The following is a 22498-nucleotide window of genomic DNA, read 5'->3' as shown; positions in this document are numbered from 1 at the left end:
CTGAAATCGGTCTTGAAAGTAAAGACTTGAGTGGTGTTTGAACTCACCATCTCCCGATCATGTGGCAGCGTTCTAACACACTGCACCACTGGTTCCAGACAATTCACAGTGCGTTCTTGTTTGTTTTGTTCTGGTACTATATGGTAACCAATCTGGTACCAGACAACTAGGGTTAGGGTTAGGGTTAGGGTTAGGGTTAGGGTTAGGGTTATGGCTAGTGTCCGTTGGGGGGTAATTGGGTGATTTAACATGGAGTTGATGAGAAACCGTGAAACACCCAACCCACCCTCAACAAAATCCGGGATGCCTTCAACTTGATAAGAAAACGGATTAATGGGATTGATATGCCTTTGAATGTGTTGGTTGATAGGTCGTTGGTTTTCTTCTTCTTAAATCGGTCTTGAAAGTAAAGACTTGAGTGGGGTTTGAACTCACCATCTCCCGATCATGTGGCAGTGTCCTAACACACAACGCCACTGGTTCCAGACAATTCAACTGCTTTTTTGTTGGTTTTCTTCTTCTGAAATCGGTCTTGAAAGTAAAGACTTGAGTGGGATTTGAACTCACCATCTCCCGATCATGTGGGAGCATTCTAACACACTGCTCCACTGGTTCAAGATAATTCACACTGCTTTTGTGTTGCTTTTCTTCTTCTGAAATCGGTCTTGAAAGTAAAGACTTGAGTGGTGTTTGAACTCACCATCTCCCGATCATGTGGCAGCGTTCTACCAAACTGCGCCACTGTTTCCAGACAATTCACACTGCTTTATTGTTGGTTTTCTTCTTCTGAAATCGGTCTTGAAAGTAAAGACTTGAGTGGGGTTTGAACTCACCATCTCCCGATCATGTGGCAGTGTCATAACACACTGCGCCACTGGTTCCAGACAATTCAACTGCTTTTTTGTTGGTTTTCTTCTTCTGAAATCGGTCTTGAAAGTAAAGACTTGAGTGGGATTTGAACTCACCATCTCCCGATCATGTGGGAGCATTCTAACACACTGCTCCACTGGTTCAAGATAATTCACAATGCTTTTGTGTTGGTTTTCTTCATCTGAAATCGGTCTTGAAAGTAAAGACTTGAGTGGGGTTTGAACTCACCATCTCCCGATCATGGGGCAGTGTCATAACACACTGCGCCACTGGTTCCAGACAATTCAACTGCTTTTTTGTTGGTTTTCTTCTTCTGAAATCGGTCTTGAAAGTAAAGACTTGAGTGGGGTTTGAACTCACCATCTCCCGATCATGTGGCAGTGTCATAACACACTGCGCCACTGGTTCCAGACAATTCAACTGCTTTTTTGTTGGTTTTCTTCTTCTGAAATCGGTCTTGAAAGTAAAGACTTGAGTGGGATTTGAACTCACCATCTCCCGATCATGTGGGAGCATTCTAACACACTGCTCCACTGGTTCAAGATAATTCACAATGCTTTTGTGTTGGTTTTCTTCATCTGAAATCGGTCTTGAAAGTAAAGACTTGAGTGGGGTTTGAACTCACCATCTCCCGATCATGGGGCAGTGTCATAACACACTGCGCCACTGGTTCCAGACAATTCAACTGCTTTTTTGTTGGTTTTCTTCTTCTGAAATCGGTCTTGAAAGTAAAGACTTGGGTGGGGTTTGAACTCATCATCTCCCGATCATGTGGGAGCGTTCTAACACACTGCGCCACTGGTTCCAGACAATTCACACTGCTTTTTTGTTGGTTTTCTTCTTCTGAAATCGGTCTTGAAAGTAAAGACTTGAGTGGTGTTTGAACTCACCATCTCCCGATCATGTGGCAGCGTTCTAACACACTGCGCCACTGGTTCCAGACAATTCACAGTGCTTTCTTGTTTGTTTTGTTCTGGTACTATATGGTAACCAATCTGGTACCAGACAACTAGGGTTAGGGTTAGGGTTAGGGTTAGGGTTATGGCTAGTGTCCGTTGGGGGGTAATTGGGTGATTTAACATGGAGTTGATGAGAAACCGTGAAACACCCAACCCACCCTCAACAAAATCCAGGATGCCTTCAACTTGATAAGAAAACGGATTAATGGGATTGATATGCCTTTGAATGTGTTGGTTGATAGGTCGTTGGTTTTCTTCTTCTGAAATCGGTCTTGAAAGTAAAGACTTGAGTGGGGTTTGAACTCACCATCTCCTGATCATGTGGCAGTGTCATAACACACTGCGCCACTGGTTCCAGACAATTCAACTGCTTTTTTTTTGTTTTTCTTCTTCTGAAATCGGTCTTGAAAGTAAAGACTTGAGTGGTGTTTGAACTCACCATCTCCCGATCATGTGGCAGCGTTCTAACACACTGCGCCACTGGTTCCAGACAATTCACAGTGCTTTCTTGTTTGTTTTGTTCTGGTACTATATGGTAACCAATCTGGTACCAGACAACTAGGGTTAGGGTTAGGGTTAGGGTTAGGGTTATGGCTAGTGTCCGTTGGGGGGTAATTGGGTGATTTAACATGGGGTTGATGAGAAACCGTGAAACACCCAACCCACCCTCAACAAAATCCGGGATGCCTTCAACTTGATAAGAAAACGGATTAATGGGATTGATATGCCTTTGAATGTGTTGGTTGATAGGTCGTTGGTTTTCTTCTTCTTAAATCGGTCTTGAAAGTAAAGACTTGAGTGGGGTTTGAACTCACCATCTCCGATCATGTGGCAGTGTCCTAACACACTACGCCACTGGTTCCAGACAATTCAACTGCTTTTTTGTTGGTTTTCTTCTTCTGAAATCGGTCTTGAAAGTAAAGACTTGAGTGGGATTTGAACTCACCATCTCCCGATAATGTGGGAGCATTCTAACACACTGCTCCACTGGTTCAAGATAATTCACAGTGCTTTTGTGTTGCTTTTCTTCTTCTGAAATCGGTCTTGAAAGTAAAGACTTGAGTGGGGTTTGAACTCACCATCTCCCGATCATGTGGCAGCGTTCTACCAAACTGCGCCACTGGTTCCAGACAATTCACACTGCTTTATTGTTGGTTTTCTTCTTCTGAAATCGGTCTTGAAAGTAAAGACTTAAGTGGGGTTTGAACTCACCATCTCCCGATCATGTGGCAGTGTCATAACACACTGCGCCACTGTTTCCAGACAATTCAACTGCTTTTTTGTTGGTTTTCTTCTTCTGAAATCGGTCTTGAAAGTAAAGACTTGGGAGGGGTTTGAACTCATCATCTCCCGATCATGTGGGAGCGTTCTAACACACTGCGCCACTGGTTCCAGACAATTCAAACTGCTTTTTTGTTGGTTTTCTTCTTCTGAAATCGGTCTTGAAAGTAAAGACTTGAGTGGTGTTTGAACTCACCATCTCCCGATCATGTGGCAGCGTTCTAACACACTGCACCACTGGTTCCAGACAATTCACAGTGCGTTCTTGTTTGTTTTGTTCTGGTACTATATGGTAACCAATCTGGTACCAGACAACTAGGGTTAGGGTTAGGGTTAGGGTTATGGCTAGTGTCCGTTGGGGGGTAATTGGGTGATTTAACATGGAGTTGATGAGAAACCGTGAAACACCCAACCCACCCTCAACAAAATCCAGGATGCCTTCAACTTGATAAGAAAACGGATTAATGGGATTGATATGCCTTTGAATGTGTTGGTTGATAGGTCGTTGGTTTTCTTCTTCTGAAATCGGTCTTGAAAGTAAAGACTTGAGTGGGGTTTGAACTCACCATCTCCCGATCATGTGGCAGTGTCATAACACACTGCGCCACTGGTTCCAGACAATTCAACTGCTTTTTTGTTGGTTTTCTTCTTCTGAAATCGGTCTTGAAAGTAAAGACTTGAGTGGGATTTGAACTCACCATCTCCCGATCATGTGGGAGCATTCTAACACACTGCTCCACTGGTTCAAGATAATTCACAATGCTTTTGTGTTGGTTTTCTTCATCTGAAATCGATCTTGAAAGTAAAGACTTGAGTGGGGTTTGAACTCACCATCTCCCGATCATGTGGCAGCGTTCTACCAAACTGCGCCACTGGTTCCAGACAATTCACACTGCTTTATTGTTGGTTTTCTTCTTCTGAAATCGGTCTTGAAAGTAAAGACTTAAGTGGGGTTTGAACTCACCATCTCCCGATCATGTGGCAGTGTCATAACACACTGCGCCACTGTTTCCAGACAATTCAACTGCTTTTTTGTTGGTTTTCTTCTTCTGAAATCGGTCTTGAAAGTAAAGACTTGAGTGGGGTTTGAACTCACCATCTCCCGATCATGTGGCAGCGTTCTACCAAACTGCGCCACTGGTTCCAGACAATTCACACTGCTTTATTGTTGTTTTTCTTCTTCTGAAATCGGTCTTGAAAGTAAAGACTTGAGTGGTGTTTGAACTCACCATCTCCCGATCATGTGGCAGCGTTCTAACACACTGCGCCACTGGTTCCAGACAATTCACAGTGCTTTCTTGTTTGTTTTGTTCTGGTACTATATGGTAACCAATCTGGTACCAGACAACTAGGGTTAGGGTTAGGGTTAGGGTTAGGGTTATGGCTAGTGTCCGTTGGGGGGTAATTGGGTGATTTAACATGGGGTTGATGAGAAACCGTGAAACACCCAACCCACCCTCAACAAAATCCGGGATGCCTTCAACTTGATAAGAAAACGGATTAATGGGATTGATATGCCTTTGAATGTGTTGGTTGATAGGTCGTTGGTTTTCTTCTTCTTAAATCGGTCTTGAAAGTAAAGACTTGAGTGGGGTTTGAACTCACCATCTCCGATCATGTGGCAGTGTCCTAACACACTACGCCACTGGTTCCAGACAATTCAACTGCTTTTTTGTTGGTTTTCTTCTTCTGAAATCGGTCTTGAAAGTAAAGACTTGAGTGGGATTTGAACTCACCATCTCCCGATAATGTGGGAGCATTCTAACACACTGCTCCACTGGTTCAAGATAATTCACACTGCTTTTGTGTTGCTTTTCTTCTTCTGAAATCGGTCTTGAAAGTAAAGACTTGAGTGGGGTTTGAACTCACCATCTCCCGATCATGTGGCAGCGTTCTACCAAACTGCGCCACTGGTTCCAGACAATTCACACTGCTTTATTGTTGGTTTTCTTCTTCTGAAATCGGTCTTGAAAGTAAAGACTTAAGTGGGGTTTGAACTCACCATCTCCCGATCATGTGGCAGTGTCATAACACACTGCGCCACTGTTTCCAGACAATTCAACTGCTTTTTTGTTGGTTTTCTTCTTCTGAAATCGGTCTTGAAAGTAAAGACTTGGGAGGGGTTTGAACTCATCATCTCCCGATCATGTGGGAGCGTTCTAACACACTGCGCCACTGGTTCCAGACAATTCAAACTGCTTTTTTGTTGGTTTTCTTCTTCTGAAATCGGTCTTGAAAGTAAAGACTTGAGTGGTGTTTGAACTCACCATCTCCCGATCATGTGGCAGCGTTCTAACACACTGCACCACTGGTTCCAGACAATTCACAGTGCGTTCTTGTTTGTTTTGTTCTGGTACTATATGGTAACCAATCTGGTACCAGACAACTAGGGTTAGGGTTAGGGTTAGGGTTAGGGTTATGGCTAGTGTCCGTTGGGGGGTAATTGGGTGATTTAACATGGAGTTGATGAGAAACCGTGAAACACCCAACCCACCCTCAACAAAATCCAGGATGCCTTCAACTTGATAAGAAAACGGATTAATGGGATTGATATGCCTTTGAATGTGTTGGTTGATAGGTCGTTGGTTTTCTTCTTCTGAAATCGGTCTTGAAAGTAAAGACTTGAGTGGGGTTTGAACTCACCATCTCCCGATCATGTGGCAGTGTCATAACACACTGCGCCACTGGTTCCAGACAATTCAACTGCTTTTTTGTTGGTTTTCTTCTTCTGAAATCGGTCTTGAAAGTAAAGACTTGAGTGGGATTTGAACTCACCATCTCCCGATCATGTGGGAGCATTCTAACACACTGCTCCACTGGTTCAAGATAATTCACAATGCTTTTGTGTTGGTTTTCTTCATCTGAAATCGATCTTGAAAGTAAAGACTTGAGTGGGGTTTGAACTCACCATCTCCCGATCATGGGGCAGTGTCATAACACACTGCGCCACTGGTTCCAGACAATACAACTGCTTTTTTGTTGGTTTTCTTCTTCTGAAATCGGTCTTGAAAGTAAAGACTTGGGAGGGGTTTGAACTCATCATCTCCCGATCATGTGGGAGCGTTCTAACACACTGCGCCACTGGTTCCAGACAATTCACACTGCTTTTTTGTTGGTTTTCTTCTTCTGAAATCGGTCTTGAAAGTAAAGACTTGAGTGGTGTTTGAACTCACCATCTCCCGATCATGTGGCAGCGTTCTAACACACTGCACCACTGGTTCCAGACAATTCACAGTGCTTTCTTGTTTGTTTTGTTCTGGTACTATATGGTAACCAATCTGGTACCAGACAACTAGGGTTAGGGTTAAGGTTAGGGTTAGGGTTAGGTTTATGGCTAGTGTCCGTTGGGGGGTAATTGGGTGATTTAACATGGAGTTGATGAGAAACCGTGAAACACCCAACTCACCCTCAACAAAATCCGGGATGCCTTCAACTTGATAAGAAAACGGATTAATGGCACAAACTTTGGCATGCTACTAGTCCTACATACTTACACCTAGAAACCCCATTCAAACCTATTTAGGTTCATCTTACGGTGGACATGTTTGCCTGAAAAGGAATCTTTGAAATGTTTCATAGTTTTAGAAATATAGTGCTTTCAAATTTGAGAAATTTATAATGGGGCTCAATGGCAGATAGTGGCACGTCAAAAAATCACTTTCACCTAGAAACTCCATTCACACTTTTTATATTATATTATATTATTGATACAAATATCAATGTTGTACTCAACAAGAACAGCAGACTGCATTGTGGCAGGTAGCAAGTAGATCAGTGACTTAGCACACTGGCTGCATGATCTGGAGATTGTGGGTTCAAACCCCACTCAAATCTCTACTTGCAAAAATATGCCATTGACCCCTATTCAAGTTTATAAGCACTATATTTCTAAAACTATGAAACATTTCAAAGATTCCTTTTCAGGCAAACATGTCCACCGTAAGATGAACCTAAATACGTTTGAATGGGGTTTCTAGGGGTAAGTATGTAGGACTAGTAGCATGCCAAAGTTTGTGCTATTGCCATTGAGAATGCATTGGGTTTTTAAGTTAAATAACTCAGAAACTACAAAACATTTCAAAGTAAAAAGTTCCAGCATGTGTCTCCACAGTAAGCTGAATTATAACAAGTGTGAATGGAGTTTCTAGGTGAAAGTGATTTTGACGTGCCACTATCTGCCATTATAAATTTCTCAAATTTAAAGCACTATATTTCTAAAACTATGAAACATTTCAAAGATTCCTTTTCAGGCAAACATGTCCACCGTAAGATGAACCTAAATAGGTTTGAATGGGGATTGTAGGTGTAAGTATGTAGGACTAGTAGCATGCCAAAGTTATATATTTTTTTCGGACGGCATACTATAGCATGTCGTTTTTTGTGATTTTGGAGGATTTGAAAAAAAGATGAAAATAGTATGCCGTCCGAAAAAAATTATAACTTTGGCATGCTACTACTCCTACATACTTACACCTAGAATCCCCATTCAAACCTATTTAGGTTAATCTTACGGTGGACATGTTTGCCTGAAAAGGAATCCCCTACATACTCTCCCCCTGCCTGCCCCCCTACTCTCCCCCTGCCTGGCACCCCTACTCTGCCTGCCCCCCCTACTCTCCACCTACTTGCCCACCCTACTCCTACCTGACCCCCCCACCTACCTGACCCCTACTCTCCTCCTACCTGACTCACTCTCCACCTAGCTGACCCCCCCCCCCACTCTGACTTACTCTACCTGACCACCTCAACTACCCTCCCCAACATGACCCCACTTTAGCTGACCCTTGAACTATTCTCCCCCTATCTAACCTGGTCTGCCCCTACTCTAGGTGTTGGAGATTTGAACCAGCACCATCCTACTAGTCATATTAGGTATTCTACGGATATCATCTGATTAATCCGCTGGGCCACGCCTACTCTAGGTGTTGGTGATTTGAACCAGCACCTTCCTACTAGGTATTCTACAGATATTATCTGATTTATCCGCTGGGCCACGCCTACTCTAGGTGTTGGGTGATTTGAACTAGCACCATCCTACTAGGTATTCTATGGATATCATCTGATTTATCCGCTGGGCCACGCCTACTCTAGGTGTTGGTGATTCGAACCAGCACCATCCTATGTCGGGTTTGAACCGGCACACTTCTACTAGGTATTCTACGGATTTATCCACTGGGCCATTCATACTCTAGTTGTCGGTGATTTGAACCATCACCACCTACTAGGAGTATGTCGGGTTTGAACCGGCACAATTCTACTAGGTACTCTATGGTTATCATCTGATTTATACACTGGGCCACTCCTAGTCTAGGTGTCGGTGATTTGAAACATCACCGCCTACTAGGAGTATGTCATTGAACCGGCACACTTCTACTAGGTATACTACGGGTATCATCAGACTTATCCGCTGGGCCACTTACCGGCAAACAATCATGGTGAATTTCTGGGCTGCTTTAAAGTTGTCCTTCTGGAAGTCAGTGTGCAAAGCAAAGTGTCACAGTTATGCCTAATGTGGGATTTGAACCCTGGACCTGTGGCTCCCAAGGACAGACTTTCATCACACTGAGCTAACTGATGGTTACTACAACACAGCTTTTCTGTGCTACTTGATGTCAGTGTGGAAAGCAAAGTGTCACAGTAAAGACTGGGGTGGGATTGCAACCTGGACCTTTATTTGTTTGTTTGAACTTGAGTGGGGTTTGAACCCACCATCTCCTGATCATGTGGCAGCGTCCTAACACACTGAGCCACTGGGTCCAGACCATTCACAATGCTTTTTTGTTGATTTTCTTCTTCTGAAATCGGTCTTGAAAGTAAAGACTTGAGTGGGGTTTGAACTCACCATCTCCCGATCATGTGGCAGCGTCCTAACACACTGCGCCACTGGTTCCATACAATTCACAATGCTTTTTTGTTGGTTTTCTTCTTCTGAAATCGGTCTTGAAAGTAAAGACTTGAGTGGGGTTTGAACTCACCCTGTTAATAAGCTTCTGTGCCACTACACAAACGGCAGGGTCCCTTCCATCTTGGATCCAGATTCCAGAATCATTAAAGGGATAGTTCACCATTTTTTTAACTTAAGTTGTATGAAATACTTGCCATTGATATGGTGGTTGCAACTGTATTAATTGATTGCCTGAGTCCCGTGGTGGGAGTTCTGCTCTGGTTTTGGTGAATATTAAGTAGTTCCGGTCATTTTGTGGGGGGCACTGAGGCCACACATTAAAAGTAAATTAATCCACAAAACTAGCGTCATTTATTTGTATTGTTGACATATTTCTGAAATATTAGTGCAACATTCGTTCATCTTTGACCCCTCTATCACATGGAACGATATTTTGGGCGTATAGTGATATGGACACAAAAAACATAGTTCCGTGCTATACAGGGGTAAAAAATGAACGAAAGTTGCACTATATGATATGGTAGAAATAGGTCAACAATACAAATGACGGTAGTTTTGTGAATACATTTACTTTTAATGTGTGGCCCCCTGTGTCCCCCACAAAATGACCGGAACTACGCATTATTTCACCAAAACCAGAGCAGAACTCCCACATTAAAGAGATTTGGTGTAGAGATAAAAAAAAAGAAGGGGGCGGTGTTCAAACGATGTTCTAAAGCCCAAACCACGCCAGTTGCAACTCCTTGGGACAAAACTGTTTAAAGGTCAACCACATCAATGCAACTCCTTGAGTTGTTTGCAAGGAGTTGCATTGGCGTGGTTGACCTTAAAACTGGTGTGGTTTGGGCTTAAGAAAGAGGGAGTTGCACGGTCACCACGGTTCACACAGATGTGATTTTTACACTACGTTTTGTCAAGATGAAGCACTTGAGATGCAAGTATAAGGTGGCAGCGAGAGCGTCAGGAAATGATGCAATCATGGAGTCCTTTGATGTTTCTCCATGCTTGAACTGTAATGTCAGCTTTTCTTATCAGATGACTTATTTCGGTTCCTGTTCTCGACACGTTGCTGATGGCTGCACACACACACACACACACACACACACACACACACACACACACACACACACACACACACACACACACACACACACACACACACACACACACACACACACACACACACCACTACTGTATGTCCCTACGGTTTCCTGTCAACGTGTCCTTTTGGTACAAGACGATGACAGGAAACTGGTGTCTGGTTGTGGCTGTGAAGTAATCGTCGCTTTGTAACGGTTTAGACACACTCATTCTTCAGTGTTACTCAGTTCATTCCTTCGGCTTAATTCTGATGCAATTTTGTTTAATATCACGTTTACTGAAATTTGAAGAAGTAATACATTTATATTTACCAGGAATGTAACTTAGTGCAGGCTACATCGAGGTGTCATGAATTGACACAAAACAAAGCAAAGCGTATATTTTCTATATATTGAACAATATTGGACAGTGCATGAATACAAAATGCTCAAATTGTGTTGACACTACAGTTATACTGTAAACCAGTGGTTCTCAAAGTGGGGTCCAGGGACCATCAGGGTCTGAAAGGGTCCTACATGGACCCTTAAGTCTGTAACTCTTGAGAGCGTATACAAATGGAACCAAATGAACCGTAAAGGTCCTGTAAGAGCCATTTGAGTCATGCATCTATTCTGTGCTGTCATTGAAGGACTTGCCAATCAAGGCCTTGGTTGCCATGGTTACAGGGAGGGGTATTTAACCCTGGCCCTAATCAGGTGCAGGTGTTGCTGACATGCAAAGGCAAACAGTTTTTAGACTGTGTTTGGAGGGCTCATTGTCTACCGGTATATTCTTTTGACTTATATGTTTATTTATATGTAAAAGTATAGGGCTTTGGCAGCTAATAAATATACTTCAACTGAATGGACATGTTTGGACATCACTTTCCTGGAGCACACGTCATAACTTCAATCCTGGCTGTTGGCAACCAGTACCGCCTAATAATGGGGCTACAGGTCCATTTGGTTCCCTTTGTACACTCTCAGATATCGAGTTATGGGGGTCCTTGACAGTTAAAACGTTTGAGAACCACTGACTGCTGTAGACTGTAGTCTAATGTCTTCTCCTGGTATGCGTTTTGAGCAGTATAGGTCAGCAATTGTTTGGCACACAACACTGTTGTACGATGAATCACATCAATTAGGCCTAAAGCCCCTAACCACACCAAAGGGCCGAGACGGTTTTAGCGTTGTCCCAGCGGTGTGATATGTCCTGTTGCACGTTGACGCACGTCATCCCACGTCATTCAACTGGTTGAATTCAATGGCAAAAACAACCACACCAAAGGGTCACCATGCAACTCCTCGCAACCGTTTGGAGCCAAGGAGTTGCATGGCGACTCTTTGGTGTGGTTTGGGCTTTACTCTGACCGCACACTTGCCATTTGCTCTGAATAAGACTGTCTGCTCAATGCCTAAATTGTGACATCTGTAATGAATCTAAATTATTCACAACATCGATGTATGTATTCACTAAGGCACTTACCACGAAGATTGCACAAATGAAGACAAAGCCATATACATAACGGTGAATGTCATCTTTATGAGCATGCAAAATATAACAAATATTAAAGGAAGGCATTCCACATTTTACAGAGATTCTCCAATTACATTTTTCTTGTGAGATGCGGAGATTGAAAACTCCTCGTGATGAAGACGTGATTTACTTATCTTTGTACAAAAGAAATACGTGCTGATGTATCCAAAAATGCATATATACTGTACCACAGTACCCTGACTGCTGAACATTATCACAACGGTCAAAAGCCATAGGACAAGCTTCTTTCTGTTGTCAATAATCAGCTTTTGTAGAAGAAATGACCCCTGCACACTGTCTTCTCCATAAAAAATAAAACATATTGTTGGGGAATGGGAATGTTTCGATACATAGACCTTCATCAGATGTCTGAAACGTTGTTCCCGTTACAAATGAATATCGTCGTCGTCGTGTGGAAACCTTGTACAGTAGGCCTATGTACAGTAGGCCTATGTACAGTAGGCCTATGTACAGTAAACCTTGTACAGTAGGCCTATGTACAGTAAACCTTGTACAGTAGGCCTATGTACAGTAGGCCTATGTACAGTAAACCTTGTACAGTAGGCCTATGTACAGTAGGCCTATGTACAGTAAACCTTGTACAGTAGGCCTATGTACAGTAGGCCTATGTACAGTAAACCTTGTACAGTAGGCCTATGTACAGTAGGCCTATGTACAGTAAACCTTGTACAGTAGGCCTATGTACAGTAAACCTATGTACAGTAGGCCTATGTACAGTAGGCCTATGTACAGTAGGCCTATGTACAAAACTGTTGCTTTTCAGGAAATGGAACGGATTTCTCATTTCAGAAATAGCAGATCGACAAGATCGCAATGCGCCACAAATCTCGCGATGCAGTAGTATAGGGCATTAGGACTGGGAAAGCATCTGTGCCATTTTAGATTGAGCTAAAAAAGTATTATTTTATATACTTTGCCTATTCAAAAATAGCAGATATGCAAGCTCATAGCAGTCACTTCTTTCTGCACTATGAGCTAAAAAAGAATTTGTGAATATAATAATATTATTTTAAAGCGAACATTTGTTTAACTCCAATCTTTGGGGGGTGGCTGCCAAAATGCTGTGACATGGGCTGCCTTGACATGACCACGTTTGAGCACCACTGACATAGAAACATACGTTTCTCCGAAAATGCTGAGGACACGGCCTCAGGTCTTAACTCATTCAGTGCCACCTGGTGAACACCAGTTTTGGCCCTCGTTGCCGCCGAAGCCCATTATAAATAAAAGAAAGAAAATGAAATTCTATTGTGCATGTAATGTGCATGTCATCACCTGACATGCAGATTAGAGCAAATTTCAAAATATGGATTTAAAAAAAAAGAAAAAAAAAAGATATATATATATAAAAAAATAAAAATAAAAGGCGTCCAAAGGCGCCATTGGCAACGAGGGCGTCACAGGAAAGGCGTCCAAAGGCATCACGTGGCACTGAGTGAATGGGTCTGCTTGACAGCGACGGTATACAGTATTGGTATTTGCAAGTGAAGAAGATGGGGTTGCAAAAGAGTCATTTATTCTACGTTAGTAAGCCTATGGTCTTTTCCTGTTGATCTGTAGGTGTGCAAAGGTTCTGCTCTTACTAAACAAGTTAAAAGTAACCATCCATACATAGTTAATGGATGCATTAAACATAAGTATAGGATTGATACAAATGTATTAATCATTAAAATCATTGAAAATAATGATTCTGTCCATACACGCACGCACGCGCGCACACGCACACGCACACACACACACACACACACACACACACACACACACACACACACACACACACACACACATGCATGCACACACGCTCTCACGCACGCACACTAGCAGAAAGCAGAAATTATCATTATAATGCAGGCACTGAACACTGTACACTGTAGCAAAAATACCTGGTTGTAGTTAACAAATATAGTTAACAAAATAGACAACTTAAGTAACTTCAAATATATGTTTCGTTTATTAGTGAGTAGTAGTTTTGAGCAGACTAAATAGAGACCTTTTTTTTGTCATGCCAATAAGTGACACCTGGGAATGTCCAAAAGACATTCGTTTTTATTCCTATAGATTAAATTCATACCTACAGTAACATCACATTCACTGTTCTTATTATTAGATTATTCAGATATTGTCCTCTCTAATTCTAATATTGAGCCTAAAATGAAAGCAGTAACATGTCGGGGGGGAAAGATTAAAGCTGCAATCCATATGTTCCAGTGTTTGAACACAAAATCAGAAAAGTGTGAATCTCCGCTCATCCAGGAGGAGATATTTCGCTAATGAGCTTCGGGCAGTACTGCTTATCAAGCCTGTGGGGGGTCTTACCCAGCACATTTCTTCACCAAAAAGAGGAAGAAGCAAAAGGAGAAGAGGAAATGAAATAGTGAATTGGGAGGAGGCACAGGATGGGAGTGTGGAACTCATAGGCTACAGAGTACCAGCAAACGAGAGCAATAACAATGTTGATTGTATTTTATGCAAATATCAGAAGATAAACTATCTTGTGTGTACTTGTATTGATTCATTAGTAATGGACAGGGTTCAAGAAAGAACAAAGAAACTGAGCAGAGGGGCATGTTCTTAATTTAGGCACAGTACTCCTCTATAAATAGAAACTGACAACGCATCGAATCACGATGTAGATGTGCAGTTTTAACACATTTTACTTTAAAATGGGATGCCAGCATTAATGTGGTTAACATACATATTTGAAAGGAAATGCATGTATTTAGTCTGAAATGAATGATCAGAGGGAGATAGGCATGGTTCCCTCTCCGACCCCCGCAGCAAATCTAACCCTGCCAATATAACGGTTACCTTCAGTTTGACCTCAATCAACAAAAACGAACTTCAACCACACAGAGAAAACGTGTCGGTGGTGTTGGAGGTCTTTAGGAGGCGTTATACGTGAAGGCTTACTGCTGAATCAAAGTCTCGGAGTAGAAAGCTCTGTCCTCGTGAAAGAAAACTTCACAGCCCTTCCATAATACCTTAACTAGGTTAGAGAGAGAGAGAGCTTCAAATACAATTCATCACACTTTGCATAGACCTTAGTATCCCCCCAGAGGGCTCAGCCCAGGGGGCTCCAGCTCAGGGTGCCCATGGAGATGAGGGTCTGACAGGTGCTGGAGGGCAGCCAGACCGACTCCATCAGGCTGAAGTGGAACAGGCCCAGGGCGTAGCCGCACACCATGTCCGTCAGATGGTGTCTCCCCAGCATCACCCGCGAGGCGCCCACCAGGAGCGCCCAGAGGTACAGGAGGATGCGGAGGGGCACGGCCAGCACCAGGTGAGACAGCAGGAACTTGGAGACCATGGCCGCCTGGCTGGCGTGCGCCGCCGGGAAGGCGTACACGTCCATGGAGACGTAGTCGAGGAAGCCCGGCGTCATCTCGTAGGGCCCTTTGCGCTTGATCAGCCTCTGGACTCCGGCCACGGTCAGCATGTTGAGGAGGAGGGCTGTCAGGGGGGTGTGGGGGGGGGGTTGGGGGGAGAGAGATGTTGATTTGTTAGATCTGCACAGGTAAGACATAATAGTGATATTAACCCATTTTGACCTGAGATCAGATTCTAAAAATGTCTTCTACATCCTGACAGTTTATGTCAGGATGTCAGTCGTTCTTCGATTATTCGAAAATAGCAGACCTACAAGCTCGTAGATCTGCTATTTTTCAATAGCTAAAGCATAACATAATGCTAACACCAAAAGGGGCTCCCGCCCAAAATGGGTTTTAACCAGGTGTCATCAATATGTCCGGAAAGGACAAAATGTGTCCATGGCAAAGACTTGGTCTAGTCCGTGGAAAATGTTTGAATATTTATTTTTTTACACCCAATTACTGAATGCCAAGTCTCCAGGTTTTCTTCAGGATATGTATGACGACACTTATTTACTACGACACTATGGCATATTAGGAGTCCAACTAGTACTAGTGGTTCTCAAATGTTGTATTTGCAAGGAACCCCCCTTAACTCTGAGAATGTATACAAATAGAACCAAATTAACCATAAGAGTTACAGACCTGTTGTGGTCATTCAGGCCTATCTCTTTGTGTTTCTGGTAAGTAATATTATTGTCCATTGTGCAATACTATTGTCCGCTAGCTTGTGGTGGACAAAAATGTCCACCTGAGCTAGCATGGCGATGCACCCTGATAACATGCAACTATTTTCAAAGTCTCACTTCTCCCCAATGTCCCCCATTAAACACATCGCAATCTCTCTCAGAATGTCTGCTTATATGACAAGCGTATTTGTCCTAAAACAAAAGGTTTCACTATTTCCACACAAAAGAACTGAAACTGCATCTCGCACTGAACTTAAAACAATGTCTGCACCCCGCTTAAACTCAGAGCTCTGTTACATGGGACCAATTCACCTATCCCGTCATTTGTACGTATCGGACTGAGCGCCATGATGAAAGTCATGAGAACCAGCTCTGCGGCCTCAGCAATGCTTGACAGAAGGAAGGAGGACAAGAGAGAGTGTGTTTGTGTATGTGTTACCAAACCCCACCCCCCATCTTTCATGGTGCATGATCTGGAATGAGGACAGTATCTGTTTATACAGTACTATTCAGCGATGGAAGTGTGTAGTTGGAAAAGCTTATACGGTAATCAAGTGGATGGTTCGTTTGCTCTGTTATTGTCACACAAACACACACGCGCACGGCCGCACGCACGCACGGCCGCACGCACGGCCGCACGCACGCACGGCCGCACGGCCGCACGGCCGCACGGCCGCACGCACACACGCACGGCCGCACGCACACACACACACACACACACACGCACTGTTAGTGGAGTATATAATGCTGAGCAATACTGCTGGTCTTGGCATATAACATGCCAATCTATCTTTTTATAGTTTCTACATATCCACTTTCAGGTGGCTTTTTATACACAGTAAAATGAGAAAGTGTCTCTGGGAGTATATAAACATAAGACAGTAAGAACCCATGCTTACACTCTCAGAGTTAAAGTAACATGTGTAGCTCCATTGCACTGCTAAAAATACCCTGACAATCACTAGCCTTCACTTCTGCTCATGTTTGTCTGTCTGTCTGTCTGTCTCGACCTCTGAACCCCACTGTACACAAGAAGGTTGTCAGCAGTCAGGCAAAATAAGACTATGCTGTCCTCTTATGCCAAATTTATACAGATCATAGCCGATCTAGAGGCTCACATCTTGTCAGGATGTAGATCGATTATATTTTGTACAAATGGAACCATTTGCTTCCATCTGTAGTTTTGTACACTAGTTTCGCGTAGCCAGATGAGAACCAATGAAAAGACTTGTCCTTCCAGCAGTGTTAATTTTGTCGACTTAAACTGTGATGAAAAATGTCTTTTCGACTACCCTTTTTCACTGACGAAAACTACATAAAAATGAAATAAAAACTAAGCTATGATGAATACATTTATTGACAATATCGTCAACAAATACAAACTAGAGTAAAATGTTAGGGGGGGACGAGTGGAGAAGAGATCCAGTAGAACAGACAAATCACTGTATGATTTGTAGCACTCTGAGAATAGCAGATCATCTACAAACTCGAGCTTCTATCGGCTATTTTCAGCATGTGAAAAATCAGCCATCAAGGCCATGCCAAAACTGTACATTTAGTCGACTAAAATCTTTAATTTATTTGACTAAAACTAGACTAAAACTAAGACATGACTAAAATATGAACTGAATTCTATTCAAAAGACTGGCTAAACTAAATCAAACTTTGCTGTCAAAATGAACACTGCTTGACAGTTTTCTTTTAATCATTGGAATTTGCCTGCATGGGTGGTTTAAATAAGACATTCTGGTGTGTGACACACTGAGAGAATACATTATGAATTATTACTGCTTTACGGACATTAAAAATGTCACTATTGTGGGGTGACACAGCTGTTGCCTCCTCAGCAGTACTAAAGCGGAATAGGAGCCAAGTGATGACACATCATATTGTCAACTCAAAGGACAGCTGGTGCCCTTCAAAGGAACAATGAGACAGAAAAAAACACCTGCCAAGTTTGTTTTTGTTTACAAACAACGTGTCACCTCTGATAGACTCAGCTGCTTCCTAAACACAAAAACAAAATGCTCTAATTTCACGTGTGTCAAGTTGTAGTTGTTGTAGTGCACCAGTAATTTACAGTAAAACTACAGTACACGTGAATGCCGGAGTGTAGAGGTTGTAGTTTCATGGTTTACTGTAGATACCACAGGTTAATGAGCTTAGTGAGTGTTCAAATAGTTAATAATAATAGTAATAACTAAGTTAGATTAGGAGCTGTTTTAAGCTGTTTTCGCAGTCAAACTCTGTGGCGGTGTTAGGGTGGCACACTTGAACAGTTCCTGCCCACCACTATGGAGCCTGGAGTTCACACCCTCCGCAGTGGCCAGGGGCTCCATCAAACACAAGGATAGACGCACAGCAGCCATTTTTGGAAAGAACTCTTCCTACTTCCAGGCCCCTTCCCTACTTCCTTCACAGGTGTCAACAATGATACAAATTAAGACTCTGTTCCATTTAGTGTACAGTGGTTCTCAAACTTTTTCATTTCAAGGACCCTCATAACTCTAGAGTGTACAAATGGACCCGTATGGGTCCGCTCTCAGTTTTGAAACCCATTCAAGGACACTCTGAGACCCACTGGTGTAGCAGTGTTTCCAGTGAGCCAACATGCACAATTCACCATATTCACATGGCAGCCATCTTGCTATTAAGCTAATGAAATGCCACCCCATTGCCACCCCGCTTTTTCAATGCAGAATGCCCAACATGGCTGCCGTGTGAATATGGTCTATACTAAGCAGCACCCTGACTCTGTTTTACCAGAATGAAACAGAGCCTTCATTAAGGTGTGTTCAGACTTGGATAGTTAGAGCAGCGCGGTTACATACAAAGTCAATGCAAAGACAAGACATTTCAAACGGACACTCCCAATGTTAAATTACCGTCTACAGACAATCTGCGCGCGACGCGAGCGAAGGCACTGAGTGGCACTGGAATAGCAAAAATGACGTCGGTGACCGTACCTTCTTTTTCATATACCTTGCCCGGAAGTAGGAAAGAATTATTCTGTGTGCTGTGCATATACCCTATTGGCCCTGCTGGGGTGGAATAGTGTGTGTGTGTGTGTGTGTGTGTGTGTGTGTGTGTGTGTGTGTGTGTGTGTGTGTGTGTGTGTGTGTGTGTGTGTGTGTGTGTGTGTGTGTGTGTGTGTGTGTGTGTGACTGACTCTCTGGTTTCTCTGCAGGTGGCTCGTTAGAATAACCTGGTGCACCTGAGGTACCCAGGTGCACGGCTATTACAAGGGCGTGGTATGTAGTGTCTACCACTATGTCTAGTTCAGTAAGCAGGTGGAGCGTGCGCAGTTGTGGCATTTTGACACAAGACTTTCCAATTAAGCAATATTACACGAGAGGGTGTGGGTTAACGTGATTATTGCCACGACAGGGATGCGGTGAGGAACGAGACGAAGTCGAGTTCCGCAAGCATCACTGAAGTGGCAATAATCACGTTAACCCACACCCTCGAGTGTAATATTGCAATTATACAACAGTTACCCTTAAAACTAAGAAAATCGCTGAAAGAATATATTTTTTTAATGACAGATGTAGTCACTACAACCACAAATGTCCCAAGAAACTAGCTAGCCTAGCCACCGAGTTTGCTAGCGCTCTGGGAGAACAGAGCAGCTGAATTCTTTGTTTTGATTAGGTGGTGAATGGTGCTGGTTTAACCCACGGCTATAAGGCTGTTTCAACCAATCAGATTGCTTCCTCGAAACGACCTGTGGTATAATGTATGTTCAACAATGGTTAACTTTACCCGGGCCCATCGACCAATAGGAAAGAAGTGCTGTGGTTGGCCGGCCCACTTCAGGCATAGTATAGTTTTCTTCATTGAGCTTGACCACTCAGGCTTCATACACACCTACACAACAAATGTTCGGTCCGTGTGTGATGTCTGATTGCTGTTTGATTGCTGCTCTAAATTCATTTTCAATGGGAGTCACATGGTTTGACCAAACATTTTTGTTTGATGAGGGGGGAGCAATCAGCAATCAAACACAAATGTTTGCTCAAACCATGTGACTCCCATTGGAAAAGCATTGTGGTGGCCCAAAAAAGAACGACCAAACATTGCTTGATTGGTGTTTGGTACGTGTGAATGAGGCCAGAAAACTACCAGAATGGCAATGCCCCACAGCCAGCAAGACAACATCCAAAATTGACGTATATGTCTCGGCATGCGTTGGCACCAACAGCACTCATGACTCTTTTGAGTTTTAATTATCGCAGCGCATTCATTGTGGATGTTGCGCGTTGTTGTGGGCTCGTAGGTCGGTTAGTGTCAGCATGCGATATCATCGAAAGACGAATAATTAATCAGGTTTAAGGCTGACTGCTGCACTTAGAGAGTATCTCTGGACTTCTGCATCTTCAAGATCCTAGAATATAGATGCTTCTGTTCCCAAATACTTGCTTAATAAGCTGCCAAGAGAAGGGTGCTCACATGGGTACTCAACCAGGGGAAGTTCATATGATCTCGTTCCTACCCAGTTTCGGGGTGCTTAACCCATTTAGGCCTGACGTCGAAATAAAAAAAAAAGTCTTCTGAAAGAATATATATTCAAAGATTTGTGCCGCATTTTCACGATTAAAAAAAAATAGCAGACCTACCAGCTCGTAGAGCTTGTAGATCTGCTATTTTTCAATAGCTAAAGTATAACATAATGCTTAGTTAAAACACCAAAAGGGGTTCCCGTCCAGAATGGGATGGAGCCACTTGAGGTCATTCTTTTATCTCTCAAGAGAATTTAGGGATTTCGCTCGCACGCACGCACGCACGCACGCACGCACGCACGCACGCACGCACGCACGCACGCACGCACGCACACACACACACACACACACACACGCACACACACACACACACACACACACACACTCTCTCTCTCTCTCTCTCTCTCCAAATGTTAAAACACAAACAGCCTGATACTTTATACCTAAAAACGAGTATATTTAGAGGTCCCGCATGACTAATCTATGTCAACACACTTTGAATAGACGCAGTGGCCTACTTAGGCTGTTGAAGAAGACTTTGCTATATAGCTTAGTGACCAAGTTTGTACATTACACCAGTGGTTCTCAAATGGGGTCTGGCGACCCCCAGCTAGGGGGTCCTCGAGGGGTTTCCATGGGGGTCCCTGACTGGGCTGACCCCTGCTAATTTGCTAAATGATGGATAGCTATAAGGAACCAAAGTCCCACATACAGGTCTGACATGTAACTCTGAAATGCTCACACGGTTATAGGGGTCTGTAGTGTGTGTGTTATAGTTCCGTGGTTCCCAAAGTGGGGTCCGGGGACCCCCAGGGGTCCTTGATGGAATTCCAGGCGGTCCTCAGCTAAATGATAGTTATAGGAACCAAATGGACCCTTATGGGACTGTAACTCTGAGAGTGTACAAGTGGAACCATAGTTAAATTAACTTCGATTCAAAGGGGGGGGGGGGATTCCTTGGAATGAAAATGGTTGAAAATCACTGCTATAGAACCGTGAAAATCGTCTCTTATGATGGGGCCTGCATGGAGCATTGGGGGTCCTTATTGACATTTTCAAATGGGGGTCTGTGGGCTAATGATCGAGTGTCAATTTGGGGGTCCTTGACATGAAAGAGTTTGGTAACCAGCACTGTTATGGTGTGTACACCAAACTGCGGGGGTCATTGAAATAAAAAGTTTGAAAGCCACTGCATTACGTTTTAAAACAAAAACAAAAACAAATGAAAGCAAGACGAACAACAGATCAAGTGCATGGCATTATATTTACCCAGCAGCAGGTTCACCAGCACCTCCTGTCCTGCCAGGGTGTTGCTCCGCGTGAGACACACGATAGTGCCAATGATCCACGTGATGCCGTGCCCCGTAACCGCGAGCAGGGTCACCATGGAGCGGCAGCCGCCCCAGGGCGACGACGTGTAGGCGCAGACCCCCATGCGCTTGGACAGGCTGATGTCGATGGCGAGCAGCGAGCCCAGCACGATCCCCTTGAACGAAGGGTTCAGCTGCATGCAGTCCTCCTCCGGAATCTTGGCGCCGCCAGCAGCTCCGCCGCCGTCCGGCTCCTTGTTATTCCTGTCCTTGCTGCCATTGCCGGTAGGTTCCTCCTGGCTCGATTGGGCTTTGGCTTGGCCGCGGCGCCGGCCCGTGGCCCCGCCGCTGCCGCCACTGCCGCCGCCGCCCCGGCCGTTGTTGTCGCCGCCGCTACCGCTGCCTCGCAGGGGTTGGTTCAGGGACATGAATTCGGGCCTGGTCAGGACGTTGTTTCGGTCCCGCGCCCTGGGTCTCGAACTGTGGGTCGAGGGCATTCTGGTGAGGGGAGGGGGGAGGTGGGTGCCGGCGTTATAGTATCAGGCCGCGACAAAAAGCCAAGTCTTTTATTAAGGAGATAAAGGAGATACAACTGGGGATAAGGAGATAAAACTGGGGCTCTAAGAAGACACGAGACGGTGAGAAATGTCCAAAGATATATCAGCTGCAGGCTCTCTCTCGCCCCGTCCTTCCCCTCCCGTGGCCCGAGTAAGATATATTTAGACGGGCTGGAATGTGCGCTGATGGCCCGGCTGGTTATAATACCACCAGGGCGACCCCCATGCAGGCATGGAGAGGGGCTTGGTGAGTGGCATCTGCTTCGGCCAATCCAGTACAACGCGATCTACACACAGTGGGGACATAAAAATGACATTATCAGCATCTCCGTGACACCATTAGCGTCGCACACAGTCACACACTGCGCTGTCCAAATGACAGGTGCTGTGTTGCTGTATAGCCTAGTTGCTGCGTGAGGCTAT

The 22498-nt window shown here is 44.0% G+C and overlaps 2 protein-coding genes across 2 annotated transcripts in view; one reads left to right on the top strand and one right to left on the bottom strand.

Moving 5' to 3' along the window:
• The window catches only part of LOC306939671 (carboxyl-terminal PDZ ligand of neuronal nitric oxide synthase protein), a 450703-nt gene that overhangs the window by 313937 nt on the left and 114268 nt on the right, over positions 1-22498 (top strand). The window lies entirely within an intron of this gene.
• Positions 14714-22015, bottom strand: LOC306939642 (inactive phospholipid phosphatase 7-like; the record flags this gene model as incomplete). Its single annotated transcript, XM_079524278.1, has 2 exons — positions 14714-15102; positions 21478-22015. 2 exons carry the CDS (start codon positions 22013-22015, stop codon positions 14714-14716), a joined length of 927 nt encoding a protein of 308 aa, XP_079380404.1.

This window comes from Electrona antarctica (assembly GCF_951216825.1).
Source record: "Electrona antarctica genome assembly, chromosome: 16".
In the NCBI taxonomy this organism is placed as follows: domain Eukaryota; kingdom Metazoa; phylum Chordata; class Actinopteri; order Myctophiformes; family Myctophidae; genus Electrona; species Electrona antarctica.
Note: the sequence above shows the minus strand (reverse complement) of the source record. Positions and strands in the feature narration are given on the sequence as shown.